Source organism: Phyllobates terribilis, unplaced genomic scaffold, assembly GCF_046119375.1.
Source record: "Phyllobates terribilis strain yellow unplaced genomic scaffold, ASM4611937v1 Scaffold_3__8_contigs__length_932513732, whole genome shotgun sequence".
Lineage (NCBI taxonomy): Eukaryota > Metazoa > Chordata > Amphibia > Anura > Dendrobatidae > Phyllobates > Phyllobates terribilis.
The window spans coordinates 718,850,099-718,871,340 of NW_027362763.1; the positions used below are offsets into that span (position 1 = coordinate 718,850,099).

At 43.3% G+C, this 21,242-nt stretch overlaps 1 protein-coding gene across 2 annotated transcripts in view; it reads right to left on the reverse strand.

Moving 5' to 3' along the window:
- The window catches only part of THADA (THADA armadillo repeat containing), a 659,309-nt gene that overhangs the window by 239,933 nt on the left and 398,134 nt on the right, over positions 1–21,242 (reverse strand). For both annotated transcript variants that reach the window (XM_073672037.1, XM_073672036.1), the window contains one exon: positions 8,299–8,467. In XM_073672037.1, coding sequence (XP_073528138.1) covers positions 8,299–8,467 — 169 coding nt within the window. The remainder of the gene's footprint in view (positions 1–8,298; positions 8,468–21,242) is intronic.

Genomic DNA, 21,242 nt, shown 5'->3' on the forward strand with positions numbered 1-21,242 from the left:
CCAGGGTTGTCTGTTGATTGTGCGAGCTTTGGTATGTGTGAAGGGGGCGACCGAATCGAGAGCTGCAGCTGTTGTGGTGTTGTATAAAGTGGCAGCAACATCTGCATCATGTAAGGAACTAATGTATGTAAGAGGGAGAAGGGTTTCAGAGAGTGAGTGTAGGTCAAGGTGTCTGAGATTTCTGCGAGGGTGTGCAAGTTTGTGGAGTGGGGATTGTTGACCTGGAGAGGAGAGGGAAGAGTATGTAAGTAGGTTGTGGTCAGAGAGAGGGAGAGGCGAGTTAGAGAGGTTAGATAGGGAACAGAGGCGGGTGAAGATGAGGTCCAGCGTGTGGCCGTCTTTGTGGGTGGGTGTGGAAGACCACTGAGTTAGACCGAAGGAGGAAGTGAGGGATAGAAGCTTGGAGGCAGCTGAGAGGGAAGTGTCAATGGGGATGTTAAAGTCACCCATGAGAATAGTGGGGATGTCAACGGAGAGGAAATTAAGTACCCAAGTGGTGAAGTGGTCAAAGAAAGTGGTGGTTGATCCTGGGGGGCGGTAGATGACAGCCAGTTGGAGGGGGAGTAAATGCGCACGCAGTGCACTTCAAAAGAGGGGAGAGTAATTGAGGGCGGCAGTGGGATATGGGTGAAGGAGCAGTTATCTGAGAGGAGGAAACCTATTCCTCCACCGTGCTTGCCGGTGGGGCGGGGGGTATGGGAGAGGTGGAATCCGCCGTACGAAAGTGCAGCAGGAGAGGCTGTGTCAGAAGGGTTGAGCCAGGTTTCAGTGATGCCGAGGAAGGAAAGTTTGTTAGTGATGAAGAGGTCGTGAATGTAGGAAAGTTTGTTGCAGACAGAGCGAGCGTTCCATATACAGTATATATGGAGCAAAGTATATGCAGAGCAAAGTACTGCAGTGCGCATGCGCCGGAATAGGTCAAAGAGGCCCCGATGCACGCGCACACCAGTACTTTGCTCTGCTCTCGTCAGGGCAGAGAAGTACGCCATGCAGGGAAGCAACATTCACACGTAGCAATGAGGAGGACGGCATCACAAGAAGAAGGGAGGAACCGGACCAGGACGAACAACATCCCTCGGACTGGACCACCCGCAGGTGAGTATAATAATATGCTTTTGTCTTGTCTTGCAGGTCTGATTTGGGGCTTATATACAACACTATAGAATGATATATCAGGGCTGAAAGGTGGTGGCCGTAACTCATATGGTAAAAACCTGGTGACAGGTTCGCTTTAACGACATTGCCGTGTATATGTTGTGTCTTATGTCACTTTTAGCTGCTTCAGACATCCTGGAGCGGATAAAAAAAAGTGACACGCTCATTCTTTGGGTGGATTACGCTCGGAAAAGCCTGGTCCCTATACTTCACAGTAAGAAGTAAAAGACACCGATGGCACAGCCGTTGCAAGAGCGGAGGCAATACGAAGCAGCTTGAAGAAAACGACCGCTAGAGTTTTCCTTAAGTAGTTTCATCTGGGAAAACTCGGCATCAAAAAAGAAGCTGTGTGCACATAGCCCAAGAAAAGCCAGCAGCCAGCGTTCAGCTCCCTTAAGCGCACATGTAGCATTGCACAGTATCCACATGTAAAGTACACCCCGCAAATGGTGCCAACAAATAAAATAAAGCTCTAGACTAAATATAAAAATAAAGCCAAAGCTGCATAGTTTCATAGGCAGTCACCTTTGTGGGATTCGAGTTTATGTGCCATGTTCTAAAAATGTCCGGTTTTAGTCACTGCGCTACTGATAACTACATTGTGAGCGTGCGTGTTGGACATGACTCAGAGGACGGCAGCACAAATATGTTCTCCTGAATGGGAACAGGTTACAAACAATATGACTCACTAAAAAGGGAAACTCAAAGTCACACCATACAATCTACACAGAAGCAAAACCTCCAGAAAAGCTTCAAATCAGGAATGCAAAGGTAACAAAAGTACTTGGGTCCTGGTCCCAGATGGAGCAGAATAGTCCCTTTGCGATGCAGAGAGACAGGTGGCATCTATGCATGATCCAATGGATGTACGTATGTAAGGGATCTGTAAACTCAGACCTGTGTTTGAGAACTTATTAATAAATAAGGAGCACATATAGTACCTATATACAGGGCTGTGGTCGGTAAGCCAAACCTCCGACTCAATTTCCATGACACCGACTCCAACTCTGACTCCCTCATACACGGCTCATGCTTAAGTGATAAATTTACTGTAGCACAGATTCATCTCAGCTAAAAGTCTACACCATTAGATCAGGAATAGGACAGACATTTATAGGACATTTCATAACTTTCCCAAATTCTTCTGAAAAAATATTCCCCACAAACTGCATTGAACTACTGTACCCAATTTATTATATATTTTAGGAGTCGGAGTTGGTCCATTTTATACCGACTCCACGACTCCGACTCCACAGCCCTGGTTATATATTTGCATTACTCCGGAAACCCTTTCAATAACCCCCATCCTCAATGAGGAGTTATTGAAAGTTGGCATGTGGTTGGTAACGCTACTGAACTTGACAATGAAGTTCGAGTCTTTGGAGGACCCAAGATTTCTGTTCATTATGGAGAACAGTTCATTGATATTAATAAGCAGTGTAATGCCTCATTTCTCCAGTGGCGGTGCTTCAGGAGAATTAAACACTTTCTACCAGGTTGCATCAGATTACAAGAGATCTCTTAGGGAGAGTTGAGCAAAATGATTCACAGGAACCTGGTTCACTGGACATAACGATTATATGAGACCACCAGAACCTCATCCTACCTGTCGGCATCCCCAGTGCCTCTTATAACTAAAAAGCTCAGAGAACCATCATCCATGTATCATGCTCCAACGTTGTTCCAAACCTATTAATAATTAGAGGAGTTGGGTATGCTGGCAGGTAAGAGGTTCGCATGGCTCTGGTCTAGCAGCCATGAACTATCAATGTGGCCGGGAGTCCATGAGTATTTAAGCTCAACTCTCCTCTTGGGGTTGTATTTTGATCTGCTTATTCTCAGGGACCCTTCTAATAAAAGATCCAATTTCTGAAATGGTTCAGATATTCAATTTACAATTCATAGAGATATGTACTCAAAAGTATTATTTTATGGTCCTGAAAGTCTCCTGATAAAGGACCAGGATCCAATTTGGAAACGTTCAAAATCTATTAAAGTTCTGTAACTTCTACCATTCTAGGAACTCAGAAAGTAGAGTCTGCCCCTATGGGCACCCAAAAAAGCACGTTCAGATCCACCAAGACTTTTTTCATAGCTCAAATTAATTTATCTTTTAACTTGGACACTAACCCTTCTGAACCAACATGTGGACTATCTTCTAGAAACAGAACACACCAGAATCAGATGAACATCTGTTTTATTGTGTTATATTTATCTCTTTTTTGCTGATCTTTTACAGCTTTAGCTTTAGACAATGAAATCCTACAATTGTCGCCAGCTGGACACACGAGGCGCCAATTCATGACAGAGCAGCATCTTCTTATTATCAAAAACAGCAAAATATATTTCTTTCAAATTAATTGTAGCGAGCCCGGAGAAAGCATGAACTGCGGAGGCCGTCATGTAGAGAAGAGCCAAGTCACACAACATCCTGAGTAAGAACACGGACAGAAGGCAGACACATTCCTGTAAATCAGGATGACTGAGACTACGATTCTCCGGAAACGGGTGGGCCAAGTATTTATTGCTTTAAATAGTATGTCATGTAGCGCCCCCTTTGGCCTTGTACTGGACACAACAAAAGTGCAACTATTATTTTTCTCTGCTAAGAATAGAAGTTGGTATTTAGAGCCTTAAAGTAGTCCCATCGGGTACATATCTGGCAAAATCGAAAAGACATGAGTGCCACTAGGGACCTGAGGCCCACCCCCCTCTCTGGGGATTGATAGTGCCGGCCTGGAATGGGCACTGTGTGCAGAGAACTCAGGCAAGTCAGATCTGTCAATCTCCAGTGAGGGAGGCGGGGCATGCAAAACCAGTGGGCAAATTATTGCACTGAGTCTATTGGCCACACCCAGGGTGCACCCTAATTAGCATTTCTGATTCAACCTCAATTTGTGCAGAATGGAGGTAGCGATTATAAAAACTAACGGTGCCATTTTTATCAGGAGCGATATCCTCTTCAAGGCTGAGTGCTTAGTTTATACTGTCAGCCTGGGCTAACGAGACTCCCTTTAATTTACTGAATGCATAGGACATAACTGCATCTATGCTACAAGTAAAGTCAGGGCTTAGATGTTCACTATAATTTCCATTTAAAGCCAGCCTGCGGTTTACACTTATCAACATCTGCAGGAGATCCAAGACATCATGAGTTTAGAAAATAAAAGTATCTGTTCATTTCTGCAAGCCATAAGGGTATTTAAGGCAGAGGTAGTTCCAGATCAATAGCAGATACACATGGCATCTGCAGGCCGGGGAGAGAACGTAATAATAAACAGCACGCCGGCTTCATATGGAAAACTGATCTTCAAATTTATACTACTTGGAAAAAAAGCTGATTTCTGGAGTAGTCCAGGCTTGGAAGGGAGAATTATTTCCTGAGTTGGGAAACAAATCCTACCCACTACGGTATGCTGGGCTGCAATAAAGCCAGAGAAGTCACGCAACTCCAGCTCTGCTCCAGAATGTGCTTCGTGCATCCAAAATCACAGGAGAAGCCTTTCCACGATCCCTGCAGGTGTGGATGACCCTTACAACATGACTTCCAGGGTCGGGGGTATTAATACCTGTATATGCAAGTCCCGGAAATAATTGATCTTGCATCTACCGCACCAATTTATCAGTCCGATATCTATCTATTTATCTATCTGATACGGATCCAATATCTATCTCACACCTACCTGTCTGATATCTATCTCATATCAATCTTATATCTTCACAGATATTTACACTGCTCAAAAAAATAAAGGGAACACTCAAATAACACATCCTAGATCTGAATGAATGAAATATTCTCATTGAATACTTTGTTCTGTACAAAGTTGAATGTGCTGACAACAAAATCACACAAAAATCATCAATGGAAATCAAATGTATTAACCAATGGAGGCCTGGATTTGGAGTCACCCCCAAAATTAAAGTGGAAAAACACACTACAGGCTGATCCAACTTTGATGTAATGTCCTTAAAACCAGTCAAAATGAGGCTCAGTATTGTGTGTGGCCTCCACGTGCCTGTATGACCTCCCTACAATGCCTGGGCATGCTCCTGATGAGGCTGAGTATTGTGTGTGGCCTCCACGTGCCTGTATGACCTCCCTACAACGCCTGGGCATGCTCCTGATGAGGTTGTGGATGGTCTCCCGTGGGATCTCCTCCCAGACCTGGACTAAAGCATCAGTCAACTCCTGGACAGTCTGTGGTGCAACGTGACGTTGGTGGATGGAGCGAGACATGATGTCCCAGATGTGCTCAATCGGATTCAGGTCTGGGGAATGGGTGGACCAGTCCATAGCTTCAACGCCTTCATCTTGCAGGAACTGCTGACACACTCCAGCCACATGAGGTCTGGCAATGTCCTGCATTAGGAGGAACCCAGGGCCAACCGCACCAGCATATGGTCTCACAAGGGGTCTGAGGATCTCATCTCGGTACCTAATGGCAGTCAGGCTACCTCTGACGAGCACATGGAGGGCTGTGCGGCCCTCCAAAGAAATGCCACCCCACACCATTATTGACCCACTGCTAAACCGGTCATGCTGAAGGATGTTGTAATCCGGCCACAATCCGACTAGACATGTGTGGCCTTGCTCAATTCACTTGTATTGAGAGAGGCTGCGCACGTCTAGTCGGCACGTGACTGCATGTATGCGAATCACATACTTGCATTCACGCACCCGCCCGCTCCAGAAGCTGGCACCGGAAAATTTTGACAGCGTGCACTGTGCGTGCTGAGAGGATTCACAAGTCTGCAGTGACAGAATGACTGCAGACTTGAAGCCCAGAGCCTGGACAACCCTTTTAATTTATCGCTTCAACCCTCAAGCCAGTATATGTATATCTAGATCTGCTCTCCTATGTGGGACAACTCACAAAAATCACCATGTGGAGATCTGCTCTTCTGTGCGGGACTACTCACAAAAGTCACCATCTGGAAATCGGCTCTTCCATGCGGGACTACTCACAAAAGTCACCATCTGGAAATCTGCTCTTCTGTGCGGAACTACTCACAAAAGTCACCATCTGGAGATCTGCTCTTCTGTGCTGGACTACTCACAAAAGTCACCATCTCAAGATCTGCTTTTATGTGCGGGACTACTCACAAAAGTCACCATCTGGAAATTTGCTCTTCTGTGCTGGACTACTCACAAAAGTCACCATCTGGAGATCTGCTCTTCGCAGCTTTCTGTTAGACATGGTGCCGACAACAATCTGGCAGACGGCCACGAGACGAGCTACAAATCATGGGCCCGCAAGCCACAGGTTGGGGATCCTGCATCTATTTATCTACAGTATACCCCGATAATACCTATATACAGTTTCTACCTACAGTATCTCTCTCATAGTTTATCACTATCCATCTATCAATAGTATGTCTACAGTTTTCTGTCTACTGCATCCATGTACAATTTTTATCTATCTGGAAGAAAAATGACATCTGATTTGTGAACACATGAAAAGAAATGTATTAGCTCAGTCCCTTACATGCAATCTGCCTGTCTGTCTCAGAGGAGCATGATGGTTTGGATGCCGTCCCACCAGGCAGTTTCCCACCTTTACACCACGGCATTAATCACATTTTTCTAAAGATAGATTTGTACTGTGAACTACTGGTGGTTTCTTTTGTGTACCGCGATAAGTAACCGAGTAAAGATAATGGGCTGAGTTCACCTAATGATAATAGCAGTGACTTGTGCCAAGTGATAAACTCAGCTCTGCTACATATGAGTATATAGGGAACATCTATTATTGGCCGACAATTCCCATATAGCCATCATCAGCAATGGACGGATTCTCCTCTAGCCGCAATTTTTCGCAAATTCAAAAGAGGGAATCCTATAGCGCAAAGCGCCCTGTGTCAATGGAGCAGTAGTGTGTACGTGCGACCACCAGTCCTAGAGACTCAAGAATGAAGAGGTGGTCGCACATCCTCACTGCGGCTCTACAGGATCTCCGTTCTGGTGATTGGTGGGTCGCCCCCGATCCTCACCAGTGATAACAGATGTACCACCTATCCCTGTAGAAAGGTGATGTACGGTAAGTTTTTTACAGGATACTCCCTTTAAGGAGTTTCTGTTACATATTATGACACTACAAGTGTTGATAGTATCAGATAATGAACTGAAAGATTTTTACCAGATTGACAATATAAATTGTTAAATGGAATCTGACAGCACATTATGACTGTTCAAACCAAGCACGGGTGTTCGGTGCACCCATGGTGTGGCCAAGCAGTTAAGTGCATCTTCGCACCTCCCTGGTTTAGCATCCATCTCCACCCGCTCTTTCTTAATTGACAACTTTGGCTTTACTACTGGAGCCAGAAAGAGCTGGAGACAGATGGAAAATAAGTAGGTGGGAAGGTGCTAGGCCACACCAAGGGTGCACCGAACACCTGAAATTGGTCTGAACAGTCATTTTGCCCCAACAGACTTCATATAAAGAGTATTTGTCATTAGTCTGGGGTAGCTCTTTTTATTTAAAGGGAACCAGTCATGTTGAAAATGGTATCTGATCTGCAGGCAGGATGTTATAGAGCAGGAGGAGCTGATCAGATAGATATACAATTTTTCTGGGAAAAGTTCCTGTAAAACTGGCACTTTATTCATTGAAATCCCTGATGTTTCTATCTATCTATGAGTCCAGTGGGCAGTCCTACTAGTAAGTGTATGACTGTGCATGCTGAGACAGCTGTCAATCACTAGTAGGACCACCCACTGTACTCAAACACTAGAGATTTCAATGTATAAAATACAAGTTATTTTGAATGATTTACCCCCCCCCCCCCAAAAAAAAAGAGATGCTCTGTTTCACCTTCTCTATACTGTGCTGTCCACAGATCAGACTGCATGTACATTGCTTGGGATTCCACTCTGCAAGCAAGGTACCATTCAGTTATGACGGCAGGGGAGGATAATGAGATCCAGCTCTGCACGCTGGGTTCCCACAACTCAGAATTTCGGGTCCTTTAGGGGAACATTATGGAATCTTCTGGCCACTTTTGCAGATAAGTAATATTTTGAAAAATCATTAGTCTGAGGCTGTCCACACTTTTCTTAAATAAAAATGGCAGCCCTCGACTAGCGATGGGTACTCTAAGTATTTAGAGAAGAATAGTCAGGGATGCAATGAATGGAAATACCTGAAGAAGCACACCATGGATGTGGTTCTGCCGAACAATACAGCCACTGGTATCTGGCAGACTCCGTAGCAAGTTTGCAGCAGTTTGAGGAATGTCTTGTACCATGAGAAAGGGAACAAGAGCCCGTGCGGCCATCTCCCGTGAACGGTGTACTGGTGAGTGACCACATCTGGAAAAATAAAAACAAGAAAATATATATAGTATAATCCAAATTCGCACAAGAACAGTGGACATAATCCTTTAAATCTTTATCAGAAGAGCTTACAATCAATTCTCAACGTATACAGAATTCCAAGTTTCATCAACCGGCACAAAGTGAAATGATATAAAGGCTGCCACTAGAAAGAGCAATTTTTATTTTTTTTTTTGAGTTCCAGGACAGGGAAGGAAGACTGGAGATGAGAAGTTAGCAGAAGCTGACTGCAATGCACTTTTGGGAAATTTTGTTGCTTTCCGGTGACATGGAATAAGCTGATGCCTGCTCTCAGGAAGAGAAGATCCTACAGAGGTGTAAGAGAAGAGGCAGAAATTACAAAAGAGAGTGGAATTTATTCCTATTAAAGAAACAAACAAAATGGTGTTTTAAAGGGAAGCTGTCATCAAGTTTTTGCCACCCAATCTGAGAGCAGCATTATGTAGGGTCCAAGACCCTGATTCCAGTGATAGGTCACTTGCTGATCTGCATGTTGTCGTTTTTATATGATCCCTGTTTTTCTTTACTGCAGATCTAGCAGTGCTCAGAACGTGGCATTTTGTTATAACCCTGCCCACATCTCTGATTGACAGCTTTCTGTGTACTCTGTGCATAGGCAGAAAGTTGCAAACAGTGGTGGATGCGGGGTTACATAGAGCAGGATAACTAGGAGGCATGTGGAAGCTAGTCCGGTAGTGATAATCTCCCGTTGATAAAACTGAATGTATTGAAACATCAACACACAGCCTAGTAAATGACACATTGTTGGAATCAGGGTCTCTGCCCTTACAACAAGCTGCTATCGGATTACACATCAAAACATGCTGACAGATTCCTTTTAAAGGTAATCCGTCAGCAGGTTTTTGCTACCTCATCTGAGAACAGCATGATTTAGGCAAAGAGAAGCTATGTATCAATTAGTTTACTGGGTGCAACCGTTCAGACACAATCAAGAGTTTTAAGATTTGGCAATACAGCAGAGCTGAGGAAGCTGCCTCCGCCCACACCAGACTCTGTATATACAAAGTCTACAGACAATGAGGGGCCTATCACAAAAGGGGGCAGAGTGGGACTATGCATGCACAACCTGCTGTGTCCCAGCAATGATAAACTCCTGGTGCTAAAACAATCATTGCAAGCAAACAAAACCACAGAGCTTGATAAGAGAGGCCTCCCTAAAATCTGTGTTTTAAACCCAACAGCATGATGTCTTCAGATTACATAGCAAATACCTACATACCTACTGACAGATTCCACTTTCTTCAGTTCTAAGAAAGCTATGCAATGGAAATTATAACACCATATATAATTATTATAACAGTAGCACCTGAATTTTTGCTTGTGGATATAGAAGAATAAAAAAGGGAACGTCCCACATCGCATAAATGCAAGAATGACTATGAAATCTATTATTGCACTGGCTTGTATAATCAGAGTATAGGATATATGAAATAACTCACAAGGGAGAGAATTTCCAAATGAAAAATAAATCAGTTTTTCAGTTCTCTTTTTTTTTTTTTTTTTTGTCAGACTGAAGTGAATGGAACTAGATTGCAATACCGGACACGGCCTCTGAGCAGGTGTGGCGCTGTTCCTAACAAAAAGCAGACATGATTGTCCCTACAGACTATAATGGGGTCTTGTCAGGTCGGCAACGGGGGGCTCCTATCATCTATTTATAATGTGATTTTTGATTTTGATGGAAAATGCCCTTCACTTGCTAATTATTAGAAGAGATGCAGTGAGCGTAGAATGCAATAATGACGTAGGTGCGGTTATGAAGGTGGAAAATAATCCCGCTTATTGTAACATTCATCTGAGGACACATCCTGACGTTCTTGTCGTGAGCCCAAGGCTCTCCTCCATACGGCGCGGTTTCTTTTTTCAGGGTGGTGAGTCACCTATTCTATCCCTTCTTGCCAATGTCAGTTTTGCATTATTTATAAATTATCAGCTGGACGCCGTGTGCATTCCTCCGCTGCTGACTCTTGCTGGTTGTCTTTGATTGCTAATGCTTTAAGCATCCACAGGAAAGAGACATCATTGTGGCGGAGCCGTGACTCATCACCTTAATGCTCCGAATTCTCATGGCAACCCAGACACACAACAGCTGTGGGAAGAGGAGAATCAAGGGACGTGGAAAGCACGTACTGCACTAGGACCGCCACTGACACACACCGTACACTAGAAAGTCTACTTTGTGCAAAGATGGCTGAATACATAGTGCCGCCCCGGATAGTCTCATGGCAGGACGGGCACATACCCAAAGAAAACCCAATAAAGTGGCAATTGTGGAACATCTTTTCTTAGAACTCTGTGTTGTGCCCTTTCTCCATTATTCCTCCTGGACAAGTTATTTTATGGGAAATGCAAGTACTTAAAAAAAAAGTATTAGTAAAGTTGACCATTCTTTTATTTGAAAGGCCAGGTCTACTCTGCTCAAAACGTAGAATGTTAGAGTTGGAAGGGACCTCCGGGGTCATTGTGTCCATCCCCCTGCTCAATTCAGGATTCACTAAACCATGTCAGACAGATGTCTGTCCAGCCTGAAGACTTCCATTGAAGGAGAACTCACCACCTCTCGTGGCAGCCTGTTCCACTCATTGATCACCCTCACTGTCAAAAAGTGTTTTCTAATATCTAATCTGTATCTTCTCCCTTTCAGTTTCATCCCATTGCTTCTAGTCTTTCTTTGAGCAAATGAGAATAAGGCTGATACCTCTACACTGTGACAGCCCTTCAGATATTTGTAGACAGCTATTAAGTCTCCTCTCAGTCGTCTCTTTTGTAAGCTAAACATTCCCAAATCCTCTAACTGTTCCTCATAGGACATTGTTTGCAGATTGCTCGCCAAAAGTCCCATAGGACTGCAGTAAATAGCAATATTTGGGTAATATCCATAAGGTTGGGCCAGGTATAAAAGACAGGGCGAGTTGCATTGTAGCCCTCCAGCCATTCCCAAAAACGGGAGGACCACTTACCTTGGCTCTATCTGGTGAGGTGACCTCTGGCTGCCACATCCTGGCAGACGATAGATGGAGAGGTTGCTGTCCACATGCTACATTATTTAAAAGGATTTTCCACTTTCAGGAAAGTGGACCCTTAAAGTTGTAAAAAAGATAAAATAATAAACAGGGTAGGATCTCGCCCTACCTCCCTGGGTCCAGCGCCGACTCCCCTGCGCTGCTCCGGTCTCAGTGTTTTAGGCTTGAGCAGTGAAGTCATGTCAACAATGTGCATTACCACTGCAGTCAATCACTGAGCTCAGCCGTTCATGAAATCTATCACAGCACACCCACTGAGCTCAGCGGTGATGCTGTCGACATGACATCAGCACTCAAATCACAAAGACCAGAGCAACGTCGGGGAGCCACAGCTGGATCCACAGAGGGTGAGTACTTGCTCGGTTTGTTATTTTATAGCTGAAAGTGGACAACCCCTAGAACTGATTAATTAATAAGGTAAATTGCACCAATGTTCCTTTTGCGACATCTCCTGTAGTAAATCTAAGACTTTGGTCACTGATGATTTTCTTTCGAGATGAAAAGAATAGTTCTTTGAGCGGCAAATAACGAAAATAAAACTAAAATAATATTCAACGTTATTTTAGATTAAAAAAAAAGTAAAAAAGTTGAAAAACATCTGTGGTGACCACCTTGTCCCTTCCAGGTCACAGACAGCTCAAACAGGGCGGCAAATATCTGACATCTTGGTCTCCTGGAACTCTGTGATTAGGACTGTGGGATTTTTTTTTGATACTGGGGAATAAGATGAGGGTCTTATATTTAGGGTTATGGTCTCTTAAACAAAGTAGTAATTGGTTACAAAGAGCCTTTCTCACTGGAGGACCTCTACTGTCATAAATTACCATTCAAATGCTATAAAATTTCTGGGTTTAATTTTTATGTATAGACAAATATAATTTTTTTTTTATTTGCAAATGCAAAATATTTTGTAATTTGTGCTGTTTTTGAAACCCCGCCATCCCCATCACCAAAGCTCCATTTACCCTTGTGTTGCCACTGGATCCATCATCTGGTAGTTCAATTCCAATCAACCAAGTGTCTGCAGTTTTCTCCTTCTCTTCCACCAATGCAAGGCTTTGAGCACAGCACAAGTACGCTCGACTGTGCTGTAAGTCGGGCTTCAGCACAGGACAGCAGTGCTGCGCATCCATAATCTACGACTGAAAGGCTTTGAGCACAGCACAGCTAAGCTCGACTGTGCTATAAGTTTGGTTTCAGTACTGCTACGCATCCACAGTCAACCAATGAAAGGCTTTAAGCACAGCCCAGCTGAGCTCGACTGTGCTGTAAGTCGGGTCTCAGCACAGGACAGCTGTGCTATGCATCCATAATCTACGAATAAAAGGCTTTGAGCACAGTACAGCTAAGCTCGACAGTGCTATAAGTCGGATTTCAGCACAGGACAGCTGTGTTTAGCTCAACTCTAAGGTATCTACACAAATCCGGATGATACTGCACAAAACATCCCCACAGTCCATGAGTGACTGGACTGCAGCACAGCTGCGCTCTGCTGTGCTATAAGATGGGTTCCAGCACAGCACAGATGTTCTATGCTCAGCTCTGCCTCCACAAAGGGGGTGAATATGTGACTTTAATCCCCAGAGTCCACCAATATTTCATCTTCAACATGTCAAGAAGAAGCAGTGTGCTGAGAAATGTAGTTTTAGCAGATAAGAGCATCGCCTATTCAGCTTTGTGAAACTAGAAGAGGAGGGGATGAAAAAAAAATCACAGATACAAGAAAGAAACTTTTTGTTGGGCTAACTAACAATAGTTAAGCAGATGCCATGCCAAAAATATCACCAATGTGGGACTAACCCATGAGCACTGTGTAATACTTTATGTCCCCTGTGGAGGAGCTGAAGCTAAAGTAAACACTTATTATCACGTTTCTCCACAGAGTACAGCTGATCCCTGGTGGTTCCAGTAGGGAGGGGGCACTTTGTAACCATATCCCCTACCTCTTTAATCTCAGTAATGCTCATAATATTAATATTTTTTGGGTGGAGCTAGGCAGAAAAACTATCTGTTCGGGAAAAAAATAAAAATTTGTAATTTTTTAAACAATCGATCAGTTCTCCAAAGAGGAAATAACTGGTTGTAAACTACTTAGATACAGAAACTCTTTTTTTTTTTTTTCAACTTTCAACAACAAAGAATGTGGCCGGGCTTCATCCAGATTCTTTCCACAAGCGACGATTAATGCCGCTCTGCAATATATTAAGCAGCAGGACGCGCATGAACAATTTTTCTCCCTTGCACATATAAACAACACATATTGTCGCAGATGTTTAGATTTCTATATTAACAGATATGGCCCTGCTGAAGAATGTCCTCCTTTCTATTCTGACCTTCGGGGGGGAAAATGATTTCCCAAAGGAATTTGGCTCTGGCTCAGTGGGAAGTCTGGAAAATGGGAGCAGGGCCAAGTTTTTCTACTGGCAGCGAGTGAGCACAGGGGACTTCTGAAAAAGCATATGAAATGCAGATCTTTTATTACATGCTTGTGCATCTGGTTACATAAGGTGCGGTTCTCGACAAGTAAACACATAATTACATTTCAGTTCATTATAGAAAGAAAAAAAAAAATCCCGCTAGCTATATCATTTCCCATCATTGCGTAGAAAAGAGGAAAAGGAGGAAAAAAAAAATGTTAGCAGCGATGAGTCATGTGAACTGCAGGATCCAATTTGCAGCTGCCCTAAAGATCTAACAATTCCAGTGTCACAATTGGAAAAGTAAACTAATTTTAAAAAGAATCTCCAACCTTTATCACAGTGTCATTTTTCGGTTTGACGTTCTGTGCTGATTAGTCTTTTAACAATACAAGCTGTATACTCATTTTAGAAGTTCAACTATAGAGTGAGAGTCATCCCGCCAGCCTGACTGACAGCTGCAGCTTATACTGAGCAGTGTGAGATCTCAGCAGGGAGGAGGGACATTGAGGAACTGTTAATCTAGGTTGGCCGAGATTGAGATAAACTTTCAGAGAGGATTATACCGCCATTATGATATGGAAATAAACACACTAGCCTCATCAGGTCTAAGAGAGCTACACTCCTCAACACTCAAATTGCAATACGAAGAAGGAAAAGTCGTTGAATTAGGTTAATCACAGGATGTATAGACATGATGAAAAAGGTGGGGAAAAAAATGAGAAAACATTTTGATTTATTCCATATGGAGTATCAGCACCACATGCAGAAATACACGCATTTATAGGCACGTCTGACATCAGTGAGGTTATTAATGGTTGTCTGAGGAAGGTTCTGCTGTGCTGAATGCACTTGGGCAAATCATCAAGATCCGCTGCTGGCAGCTCCCTTTGTAATTTCCTACCAATGATGTCCCAGATGTGCTCAAATGGAGACAAGCCCGGAGAAGCTGCAGGCCATTGTAGGAGATTTAGGCTCACAGTAGCACGAGCAACATATGGCCAAATTCACAGGATATGCTATAAATGTCTTACAGTTGAGGGTACCACCTCTGGGACCAGCACCTATTTCCAGTCTGAGGATCCCCTGGATCTCCCTTTTCAACTTGCGCCCGACCACCAGTCAGTGGGGAGGTGATGGTGCATGCATCTGGTTTTTCCATTTACTGGTATGCAAGTTCCTAATACAGCTAAGAGTATTGTCTTAGCTGTATAAAGGAACCACTTTTCCAACCACTGGTGGTCGGACGCAAGTTGGAACGGGAACGGTGGACCCCTGTTCTGGAAATAGGTGTTGGTCCAACAGGTGAGACTCTCATATCTTTAAGACATGTAGGTCATATACTGTCTCTTGTGAGACAACCCCTTTGAATGTCCGGGATCGGGATAGCTTAGATACCGCCTATTAGAGCTGGGCATCTGCTTTATAATAAAACTGGCACGGACAATGCTCCTGTGTCATCACTGTGCGGTAATAGTACATCACTGCTCACTGCCCGCGAATAACAATTAAAGGGGTTAGAAATTTAAAGGGGTATTCCAAAAATATTTATCACATATCTACAGCATAGATGATGAACGTTAGATTGGAGGTGGTTAATCATGGGAATTCTCAATTCTAGAATGGAGAACATCAGTCCCCAAATTCCATGACCACAAGAATACCAGATGGATCTCCACCAATTTAACATTTATTGGCAGGAAAAAAGCTGCGTAAATTAGGTACTTTTTTTTTTGCAGATTATTCCCCACTGATTAGTATGGGTGAAAATTAGCAACGTGTGCATGAGACTTCAGGAATCTGGTACTAGGAAATCCTTCAGGCCCGAAAAAAAAGTGACAAAAATGTGACAAATAAAAAGCAATGTGTGCACAGACCCTAAAACTTAAATCAAATTGTAAAACAATGGCTCCCGTTCATCTAAATGTCCATGCCAAAAACCTTATACTGCTTACTAATGAACATAAATGATTGAATCTGACCTACGGCTCCTCTGAATCACAGCTACAACACGTCACTCGGGGAAAAGTGACCAATCACTTACTATGCAAATAGCAGGGGATCGATGGGGCTGTGTAACCCGCATTTCATTTCTATTTTCAGGCATTTTCTTGTTTGTACAGATAATATTGGCAAAGACAGACATTACAAAATAGTGTTTGACAATGACTAACCAAGGACATCTACGATGGAAAAAAAAAAATAAGAGAGAAGGAAAATAATGTGCGATAAAGAAAGGCAATGGTTTACACATCACATGCTTTGTTATGATCCTTACTTCTTTTTTTTTTTTCTAGGGCATCAACTTTGCTCGCTTTAGAGGACAAGGACAGCTCATTAATTACCATTTCCAGATTAGAAATCACAGTCAAAAAGTGATAAAATGACCATATAGACAGAGAATTCTAAGTAAAAAAAAAATTCTTTCTGGGAATTCTATAAAAAAAAATATATATATTAAGACATCCATCAAGACATTGCCATTGCAAAACGTTGAGAAATGTAATGTGGTGTTTTATTGTTTAATGTCTAAACAATCCTATAAATATAAGACTAAAAGCGGAAATGTTGTTCTGTGATAGCCTGCCGTTCACGGAGAGGTAATGTAGCCATAATACACCCAGGCAATCCTCGGTGAGCTAAACTGTTTGCTGCCATGTATCAGAGAAGATCAAATGCATCAGCATGGAGACTAGATTGTCCAGCTCTCTTATGCGTTTCTTTAAAACTAGTTTAGGAGGTAACATGTCTCCTTGTGGTGAGTGACAGTGTGAGGAGACTTATAGGCCATGCAATGCTCCTTTAGGATAATAAATATGCAAATTGCCTCTTCAAACAGGAAGATGACGTGAACTCTAGTGCTACCAACAGGAAGTAGCAATCCGAAAAGTCAATACCGACCCTTTAATGAGCCTTGACTTAGGATAAACACCAAGCCAGCATCTCTATTTTCAGACACGTGTTTGGGGGTGTTTTTCCCTCCTCAGTGCAAATCAAGAGATCTGATTTGGCTTTACGTCTCTTACTATGGTCTTAGCGGGGTAACGTCTCTCCTTGGTGGACAGTGACATGCCTGACTTATCCTAAGTCATGTGACAAGGTTTGTTAAAGGGTCAAAAGGCCTAGTCAGATGCCTCTCATAAAGCCAAATCGGATCTGTTGCTTTGCACTGCGGAGGAGAGAACACCCCCAAACACATGTCTGAAAATAGAGATGCTGTTTTGGCTTTTATCCTAAGTCTTGAGTCAAGGGTTGTTAAAGGGTCAATATTGACTTTTAGGATTTCTAATTCCAGTAGGTGGCACTACAGTTCAAGTTCTCTTCTGCTCTGAAAAGGTAATTTGCATATTTAAATGGGATGTCGCACGAGAGAAACTTATGACATATTCATAGAATGTCCATGACTGTCAGCATTTCTGTTGCCTTCTACAGTTTAACCACTAGTGGCCGCTATTGTTCACTTTAATAATTGTGTTGCAGTTTCACTCCTTACCACTGGAGGCTGTTGTTTTGTTCTGCAATTGCCCTTTACCAAGATGGTGGATTCTAAATTATGGAATCCATCTTGTTTCCTGTTTGGGCCTACGTAAAGAAGCATGGATCTCTCACTCATTGCTTGAGTATTGTGTCTAGCTGTTTAGTCTAGTTCCAGTCTCCAGCTCTGAACTGTCTTATCTGTCTAATTCATCTACGGCTTGTTTTCTACAACTCCTCGCTATCTCCAAGAGCTTCTACTTCTGCTTGCTATTCCTGCTTGTGCTCCTTCGGCCACTGGTTTCCAGCAGTACTAGGCCAGTATCGTAACAATGACCCGTACCTGTCACAAGAATGGAGGTACCTCGATCCAGCCAGTGTGCAACCACCAGTGAGTAGAAATTTCCAAATACAGCTGAGCAAATACTTGCTGGCCCCCCTCATGGAATTAGGTGCGGGTACCAGAGGGGAGATCTGTATCATCAGACAGGTATGTATCTTGTGGATATCCCATAAATGTTTTTTTGTGAGGCAACCCCCATCTAAAAGGAATTTGTCTCCATGTTTTTGCTCCTCCATCTTAGTGCACCATGATGTAGGGGTAGAGACACTGATTCCAGTGATGTTGTCACTTACTGAGCTGGTTGCATTTTGATAAAATCACCCTTAATATTACAGATGGCATTTGCTACAGCTTGTCACAGAACATGTCTACCAGGGATGTGGAGTCAGAGCCCATTTTGGTGGAGGTGGAGTGGGTATAAAATGGACCGACTCCTAAAATATCTAATAAATTGGATATAGTAGTTCAATGCAGTTTGTGGGGAATATTTTTTTCAAAAGAATTTGGGAAAGTTATGAAATGTCCTATAAATGTCTGTCCTATTCCTGATCTAAGGGTCTAGACTTTTAGCTGAGATGAATCTGTGCTACAGTAAATTTATCACTTAAACATGAGCCGTGTATGAGGGAGTCGGAGTCGTGGAGTCTGAGTTGGTGGCATGGAAATTGAGGAGTCGGAGGTTTGGCTTACCGACTCCACAGCCCTGATGTCTACAACACTTTCTAATACAAGTCAATGATTTGAGATTTTTTTTCCTATCCAGGTCCTAATATAAAGCAATACATGGGAAAAAAAAGTGATTTTACAAAATATCGTCGACACACTAGTGGAAAAATCTGCCAGGGTAAATTGAGTGGCGCTGCCGGTCAATTTATGCTACAGCACAGAGTAAAGTACACAGTAAATGTGCGGCACAGGTCACATAGTTTGGATGTTAATATTGCCACTGCAAAATTGCTAAAGACTTGCTGCTTTTGAGATGTTCTTTGTGGCCTTTCCTTTAGGTTCCATAACTTAAAGAGGTCGTCCACTAGTTTTACATTGATGGCCTATCCTTAGGATAGGTCATCAATGTCTGATCGGCCGAGGTCCGACACCTGGCACCCAGCCGATCAGCTGTTATCGGTGTTGGCGGCCGCCGGCCAGGTGTACCCACTTGTCAAGCTGCTCGGTCTACTTGTAGTGGCTGCTGCAGGGTACTACACATCCTCCTCGTATTGATTTGAATAGGAGGCGGATGTGCAGTACCAAGCCCCGGCCACAACAAGTAGACGGAGCAGCTCGGCAAGCGAGTACTTCCGACCGCCTCCGAAACCGATAGCAGCTGATCGGCGGGGCTTACTGGGTGTCGGACCCTGACCAATCAGATAGGCCATCAATGTAAAAGTAATAGACAACTTCTTTAATGAGGTTGTCTGCTACTTTAACATTGATGGTCTAACCTTGCACCCTCATCGATCAGCTGTTCCCAGTGTCTGCCAAAACTGTCCATTTACGGAGCTGCACAGCACAGCACAGCTGCATCGACGGAATAATGGCTGTGGCCGGGTACTGCACATCCACCCCTATAGATTTGAATAGGGGTCGGCCCTATAAAATTGACGTAGCTGTACTATGTGCAATTCTGGCAGCTGACGACACTTAGAACAGCTGATCAGTGGAGGTGCTGGGTGACGAACCCCCTCCATTCAGACATTGATGTCCTATCCTAAAGCTAGACCATCAATGTTAAAGTAGTGGACAATCTCTTTAAGATCTACAAAATAAGGCAGAGTGTTGCGGCGAAGTTCCCACATCATCTAGTTCCCTCTGGAGCATTCTCCTCATTCTGCAGCCCTGACTGCATTATTATTAAATTTTAATTAGTAAATGCACATCATTAACATAATAATAAACAGCCACAAAAATAAAAAAATAAAAAGATTATTCTTTAAAACCACTCTTCTATTAATAACCTGCAACAAATTGCACCTTCCATATCCGAAACCACGGGAACGGGAATGCAGTATACTATAGATAGTACCTTATTACAAAACGTGACCATGAATGTACCATGGAGGTGTTTCATAACCCCTCTATAATAAAATATACCATGTAAAATATATAGTCAGTTAATAGTACTTTTCCTATTATACACATTCCTGGCTGGAATCCACAAAGGTTTATTTTATTAATAATTCATAAAAGATCAGGCGGTGCGGGGTAAGGTGGACGCCGCGGCGCGCTGCAGCTGCTAGAAGTTACTCACTGATGGCTGTCACCAGGTTTATTTTCATTAGAGGTTCCCCCATATTATCCAGTCAATGAGAACGTTACTCCAGTAACACAAGGGTCTAAACATTTATAAGACATCCAAGATGATGATGATGGGTGGACGCGTGTTACGATTCCATGTGACGCGTGAGTCATCCATTCCACTAGCAGGTAAGTGCCAAGATTCATCTGATTATATTTTAAGAGGAGCTCGCTTCCAATGTATTGGTATAGCCGTCTGCAAGTGCCATTTACACAGATGGAGCTAATACACATAATGGTTTGCACCCTGCTATCTTGTTAGACTTACAAAAATCTGCCCTGAAATGTTAATAGGATCGGTTTCTGTGAGCACGTGCAGTAGGTTCTCAATCTTGATTAATGTGTAGGAAGATGTGATCCCAGTGGATATTCTGATCTAAAACTGGAGATACCAGAAGTGCTGAGGTAAGAAGAGGCTGCTCACACTGCAATCCGCCCTGTCTATCTAATCTAATACTAGAGATATGTAAGCAGAGGCTGCTCACACTGGTGTCCATCCTGTCTATTTGGTTTAATACTGGAGATACCAGGAGTGCAGAGGTAAGAAGAGGCTGCTCACACTGCTTTCCACCCGGCCTCTCTGATCTATTACTGGAGGTACCAAGGGTGCTGAGGTAAGAAGAGGCTGTTCCACCCTGCCTCTCTGATCTAATGTTGGAGATTCCAGGAGTGTTGCAGTAAGAAGAGGCCGCTCACACAGCTGTCCATCCTGTTTATCTGATCGAATACTGGAGATACAAGGAGTGCCGAGGTAAGAAGAGGCTACTCACACTGCTGTCCACCCGGTCTATCTGATCTATTACTGGAGATACAAGGAGTGCCAAGGTAAGAAGAGGCTGCTGACACTGCTGTCCACCATGTCTATCTGATCAAAGAATGGAGATACAAGGAGTGCTCAGGTAACAAGAGGCTGCTCACACTGCTGTCCACCATGTCTATCTGATCAAAGAATGGAGATACAAGGAGTGCTGAGGTAAGAAGAGGCTGCTCACACTGCTGTTCACAGACTTTCTGAATGATGAAAGTATGCTGTGCCCTGGAGAAAGTAATTAACATAGGTTATCTCCAGGTCACAGCAGCGGAGCGGTCTACTGCACATGCTCACAGGCTCCTGTTTTATTAACATTATAGCCCGGTTTCTACCAGTGTAACAAGGTGGCAGCCATTTTAACATATTC